This window comes from Trachinotus anak, unplaced genomic scaffold, assembly GCF_046630095.1.
Source record: "Trachinotus anak isolate AG129_WGS33_773 ecotype Australia unplaced genomic scaffold, CSIRO_AGI_Tana_v1 ptg000016l, whole genome shotgun sequence".
Classification (NCBI taxonomy): Eukaryota; Metazoa; Chordata; class Actinopteri; order Carangiformes; family Carangidae; genus Trachinotus; species Trachinotus anak.
The window spans coordinates 8,486,827-8,493,106 of NW_027273867.1; the positions used below are offsets into that span (position 1 = coordinate 8,486,827).

At 39.9% G+C, this 6,280-nt stretch overlaps 1 protein-coding gene across 2 annotated transcripts; it reads right to left on the bottom strand.

The window, feature by feature from the left end:
* Positions 1-83: 83 nt before the first annotated feature.
* Positions 84-5,653, bottom strand: rbbp4 (retinoblastoma binding protein 4). 2 transcript variants are annotated; one of them, XM_071499442.1, is made up of 12 exons: positions 5,426-5,653; positions 4,653-4,803; positions 4,402-4,547; positions 3,812-3,985; positions 3,528-3,643; positions 3,205-3,365; positions 2,932-3,058; positions 2,658-2,735; positions 2,260-2,336; positions 1,741-1,798; positions 1,521-1,631; positions 84-876 (listed from the first exon to the last, which is right to left on the bottom strand). In XM_071499442.1, the coding sequence occupies exons 1-12, from the start codon at positions 5,439-5,441 to the stop codon at positions 814-816; spliced, it is 1,278 nt and encodes a 425-aa protein (XP_071355543.1). In that variant the 5' UTR covers positions 5,442-5,653; the 3' UTR covers positions 84-813. The 2 variants fall into 2 exon arrangements, with proteins under 2 accessions (XP_071355543.1, XP_071355542.1); XM_071499441.1 differs by having other exon boundaries at positions 3,812-3,988; positions 5,426-5,652.
* Positions 5,654-6,280: the final 627 nt, after the last annotated feature.

A 6,280-nucleotide genomic window follows, 5' to 3' on the forward strand; every position in this document is an offset into this window, starting at 1 on the left:
TTCAGGTTTGTTTAAACATACCTCTACGCTTAGTAAGACACTGACACTATTACGAGAAGTGTCGATACCAAGTTGACCCAAAGACTGGTGAAAGACATTTTATTAAGAACGCACTAACAATTTCATTGTACAACTGCAAAAACTTGAACGTAGAAAAATTAATGTCACAACAAAAATCATTAGTAATTTATTTGATTTAAATGAGTTAAATGTGTTAAGGTGAGTAGAGATGGGAGCACAAGTGCAAACAAAGATTCACTGTTATTTTCATTCAGAAACAGCTGGTGTGGAAATTGGAGTTCAGAACAATTAAGTGGCAACCAAACTGACCTATTAATAGCCTTTTACATGAAACATGACATTATCTACAACACATCTACGTGAAGGTAGCCGAGTACACTCTAACAGCAGGTTATCGAGAATAAGCATTTGTCCTGGGCTGTAAGTATGACCACCCCCCCTCCCGTGTTGTAGAAAAGCATTTTTTGAAAAAGCATTGGCTAAAACATGTCAGTGTACAAGAGAAAGCCAATTTGGTTACAAAAATATAACTTTTATATGCAGTGCAAAAAACATGGCTAAGATTTTTTCAGGCAATAAATTACTGAGTAAAAGGAGACGTCTTCACTTTGAATATTCCAAACAGGACCAAGGCTGTACATGACTCCTCCCTTTCCTGTATTTACAGTGATTTGCGACGAATGCTGTCCCACCGGTAAAGTAGAGCAGGATCGAAAGAAATAGCTGCATGGATCTTCTGAGGTGGCAGTTTGTGATGAGGTTACAGGTTAAGACACAAAGCAGGTAGATGTGTTATGCTGTGGCTTCAGGGTCTGTTGCACCCTCAGGATCTTCATCATTGTAGATGTTCTCAGCCTACAAGGAGAATCAGGGTGTCAGTCGTTCAGACATTGTGTCAGGTTATTACAGGACAGGACATTACAAGTCATTGCATTATTAAATTTGAAGAAAACCAGAAAAAGATAAACTATGAGGCTTTCAAAATGCCAAATTTAAACATTACTACATGCTAGCTTTTCTCACATTTATGACTTTCGTAGTATAGAAAACAGTTGTGAAAATAAGCAAATGCCAAGAGAAACAAGTAAACTCACACCTGGGTTGGTGCACTTAAAATGCTCACCATTTCTCTTTTCTGTCTAGTCATTTTGCCCTGTCTGAATACCTCCAAATGTTAAATCAAAAATCGATCTTGACTGAGATTTTCTTTGTAGCCGTTAGCTCAAATGTCAGAAACTTCCCACCATGCAACTTATCCTACAAATTCATAGTCGATTGCACTGATCCATCATGATACAGTTTTTTTTAGAGACATGGTATCCTGAGAGCAGCTGCCTGCTGTCTGCAACCATAAAATATTCCTTCCAAGTTATGATTTTGCATGTTGTCTTTGAGGTGAAAGAATTCCCTCAAAGACAATATAATACAATAAAGAAATCATACTCTCTGGCTGTACATAGCTCATATGTTTTAGTAAAATATGGACTCAGCTGTCTTACCATTTGCCAGACTTGCATAATGTTATCTTCAGACACAGAGCAAATGACCCAGGGCTCGTTGGGGTTCCATGCAAAGTCAGAGATCTTGGCTGTGTGACCTCCATGGATAAACTAGTACACAGAAGAAAAGCCATTATTGTAATTATTATGATACAACATGATGTTACCGGTAAGAGTGAAACTCAAAAGCCAAAGATCAGGAGGCTTCGATGAGACTCACCAGTAGCTCAGGGGGGCCATCCTCTGCATCCTCTGGGGACTGCTCCTCTCCAATTTTACTATGTAAAATAAATGGAAGAGTTAAACTTGGTACTAAACCACACTGTAGAACAATTAGCCCCCATGTCAGCTAGGTGCATCTACGACTGTGTTATGTTTCAAATGTCCACCGGGAGTGTTTTAGGGGTGGAATGTCTTCAGGTGAGTCTGTTCTTCAGGAGTTTTATTCTCACTGCCTATGATAACAGTTCTGCAGCACACCATATCATCTTTACATTCATCTGTATCGCCTGCTTAGGGTTAATTAGCTGAGGAAAAACCAGAGCATTGTTTTGGCAAAAATCACAATAAAGAGTGCAGAGGTGAGAGGAGCCACATCTGAGAACTGGGCAAGAGGCTTTCTGCACAGACCAGTGGATGTTACCACACTGACTAAAATGGCAGGAGATTGCCACAACTGACCTGGAATGTGACACAACCATATTCAGTGGACATTAAAGGTTAAAGTTAAGTTGTTTACCTGAGATCCCAGACATTGAGGCGACGGTCAGTTCCACTGGATGCCAAAATAGTCTCATTATGAGGTGACCACTGAACCTGGAACAGCCAGTCAGACAACTCAAATTAGGTCAATGTACAAAACTGAAACTCTTGTCAGGGAACATCTGTCTCAAACTTTATATGTTTGTGTAGCAAATGTTGATGCTTTTTATTTATTAACTTCTTCACTAATACATTAGGGATTCCTCAAATCATCCAGAAACTGTTTGGTCTGAGAACTCAAGAACTCTGAAATGCATTAATGCAGTATTCTAATTTAATTTCTTCCCATGTCTTTTAGCTGACTATACAGATTTGAATACAATCTATACTGCTATCCTCATTTGAAGAAAATGTCATGAGCGATAAATATTTTACCTGGAAGATCTCATCCTTGTGTGACTCAAAGGAATGCAGCTTCAGTTTCAGGTTTCTCAGGTCCCAAAGAGCCACAGTCTGTGAGTGCGAGAGAGATATTACACACACCTGCCAGATTTTCTTCATGTCTGTGATAACATGGCAGTTTCAAACCAGCAACAACGACATCATTATTTATTTATAAATTATTTATAAATTGCACACATCACAGAATTAAACATCATGCTGCTGATGAAGCAAAAGATAATTAAGATGTGGTGGAATATTGCATCACCTTGTCTGCAGAGCCACTGGCGAGGATGAACTCGCTGTAAGGGTTAAATGACAAACAGTTGACCTCTGCAGTGTGGGCATCTACTGCATGGCTGGGTTTGGAGGTGTTGTTTGAACGAGTGTCCCAACTGAGATGAAAAGAGGCAGGGTGATAGTCATTCATTTGCATTATTTAAATAATTGACAGATATACAGGAACTGTAAAACATCACATGACTTTTCAGATGAACTGCTTCACCTGCCCATCAGATTGACTCATTATCAGGTTTCTTACATCATGAGCTTCTGGTCATCTGCTACAGATCCAAAGAGTGACTCATGAAGCAAATGCCAAGAGACGTCTTCCACCACAGCGGTGTGACCAGTGAAGATGGTCTTTGCATCAACTATTTTCCCCTCCTTTGGCACAGCGCTTATGTCCCACAGACAGATCGTCTAAAGATTAAGGAAAAATAAGAGTTACAAAACACATGAATGCTCCAGATTCCATGTTTGAACACTTCTTAAAATTTTAAATTGGTGACCCAATCAAACCCAAAATATGTGAAGATGTTTGATGACAGTTCTAAACCATGAAACTTTAATTTTTTTTCTTACATGGTCATCTGACGCACTAAGCAAACAGCCAGACAGATTTGAATTCCAGGAGAGACCATAACCCTCTTTTTGATGACCTCTGAGACGCAGATCAGGATGACACTCTCCATTAACATCTGTGGACAACAAAATGAATGCACACTCTATTTATTTCACAGCATAAAAAACAGATACACAGCAGTGAGGTGATGGTCAAAGGTCTCAATTTGCCTGCTTTACTTTGAAAACATGTTCAATAACATGCCACCTTTAGCAGTGTCTTGTACTGTGTGTGATTTATGTACCTGGCTTTGAGGGATGCTTGGTGTAGTCAAACACAAGCACATCTGAAGTGGGGGTCTTAGTGGCAATGATACAGGGATTCTGTGGCATGTAGCGGGCACGGTTAACCTCCCCTTCATGGTTGATCTTGATTTCTATCTCGATCTTGCCACTCACTGAGCCGAAGCCTCCAAACTCTGCTGAGAAATACAAAGAAATATGTAAACAGATGCAATATGGGATAGTAAATTTAGAAATGTACAATTCTGCACAATTTCCAGTGATTACTCATAAGTTATGGGAAACAGGTTATGTCAGGATTTTGAGGCTATCCAAAGAAACACAAATCATAAAGGTGACTGAACCCCACATAAGTGACAGATCCTGAGGGGTCTGCTGCTTAATTCAGTGTGTTATAATAACTAAACAACTATACATGTCCCTTTTGTCGTTAAATGGCTTCTAATCCAGTATCCAGTATTACTATTACAGTATTACTGATATCTGTCTTTTCCTAAACATACAGACACTTACTAAAATTATAAATGAAATGTCTGCCTGTCCAAATATGTACACTTATTTCGCTTATTTTGTGACTGTAAAGGTCTCCAACCTCCTTTTTCACTGTCATAATGTGAGGTGTCAAACTGGGCATCGTCATTGGGCAGCTGGACACTGGCAATGACCAGGTGATTCTGCTCATCAGATGTGTGAGTGCCCAGCACCAGTCTGTGCACACTGTAATCCTTCCCCTCTGGCCTGTAAGGGGGAAAAAAGTTTAATCAAATAATGTCATTATCACTTATTTAAAGAACACATGTTGGTATACACATGTATGAGTATTACTACTGGCCCAGTGTGTACCTTGAGACATCGGGCAGCCACTGAGCAGTGAGGCTGGGCCACTCTAAAGCATGGGTCATAACCAGGTCATAGAGGAAGGGGGTGTTCTTCTTCCAGATTTTGTACTCCTCATTAATCACTCTCTCCTCCACTGCATCATCAAATGCTCCAGCTGTAGTGGACAGAGGGTGATAACAGAACCAGAGATTAATTGGTAGTTCAAGTTTACATTTATTTACTTAAAATTCTTGCGAGATGTGTCTCTAGCTTTCACTCACTAACATCGTCAGTTAATATTAAGGAAGTTGACGGCGTATCTCAGCGACAGCGAAGATATTACTAATAGTTATGGCTATGAGGCTATACAACAGCTGTTAAAAATTGTCTTTGTAGGCGAAAAAAATGAATGAACTTCCATCCTGTCTAGAGTCCAGTATGTAGGGGTGTGGAAGTTTGGAGTAACCGTCGAGTTACTGGTTACAATGAGTACACTCTTGCTACAAGGTTAGCATACCTAGTACAACTTAAAAGAGTGCGGCGCTGCAAGTTGTTACCAGTATATAGCAGCTAACGCCAACTGGTGGCGCACAAATAACGCGAAAGCAAGAATTAAAAACCGAAACCACAGGTGTTGCAGCTCACACAATGGAAATTTTACTCGGCCTGGGTTGTGACTGGTAAGGTTAGTTCACGGTAGCTAACTGCTAGCTACTTAAGCTAGCCGTATAGCTAGCTTAATAAAAGTCAGACAATAGGGTTATTTGTCGCTGACAACAATAAAACCTTCATTTTACCTTCCTTGTCCGCCATGGCAGGTATCTTAAGTAGCAGAGAGGCACCAGTGACTTGAGGTTTATTGATACGCGGAGTCAAAGAGCCTTGCGTCGTCTTCTTGCGGTGAGCCAGCGGAGCCCCGGCAGTTTAAAGCGCAGCCTGAACAAAGCTAAGCTAACGGCTAACTGAGCACTGGCGGAGACCTGGGTGCATTCGCGCGCCCAGTACAAGCCAGACAGGCGTCTCTGGACCAATCACAGCGCAGCAGCTGTGGTCGTGTTGACCGGTGGAGGGCAGAGTAATGCCGCCTCAAAATATTACACATCTTATTGTTATTCTTTCCACATCTCACATTCATCAGAGAACATTGACAAAAACAACGCTGCCGTTTATTAAAATTTAAAATGAACCGATTCTGTTGTGATTTCATCCATTTCAAATGTAACAAATGAAACAATATTTTTATTTTTACCTTTCAGTATTCCCTTACTTATTGATGTATATCTGTAGCATGTGTGTCTGTTTACCACTGGCTCTGTTTGTTATTAGTATAATGACATATAAAGTTGTGAAAAACAAGCAGTGGCTGTGGTGAATTACAAGCCCTCGAAAAATGTGTGTGTTATTTCATATTAGTATTTTATTTAATCGGTGTAACTCTAATTTTACAGATGACTGTTGTAATGCATTGCTTATGTGTTACTGAAATGTTTGTTAATGAAATAAAAATGTTTGCACAAAAACTTATATTGAAGTTTCCACGGAAGAAATATCCTGCGGTTGAAGCCCCCGTGGTATAATAACTTTAAAATTTGATGTATTTCAAGGGAAAAGTCAGTTTGATTGTATTTCTCGGTTTATAATGCGCATTTATA

Bases quoted from the DNA above. Each gene is read 5' to 3' on its own strand.
- rbbp4 (XM_071499441.1), bottom strand. The intron at 3,989-4,401 runs GTTGGAGACCTT...TGTATTTCTCAG, and splicing joins TTATGACAGTGAAAAAGGAG to CAGAGTTTGGAGGCTTCGGC. The intron at 1,799-2,259 runs GTAAACAACTTA...TATTTTACATAG, and splicing joins CTCAATGTCTGGGATCTCAG to TAAAATTGGAGAGGAGCAGT.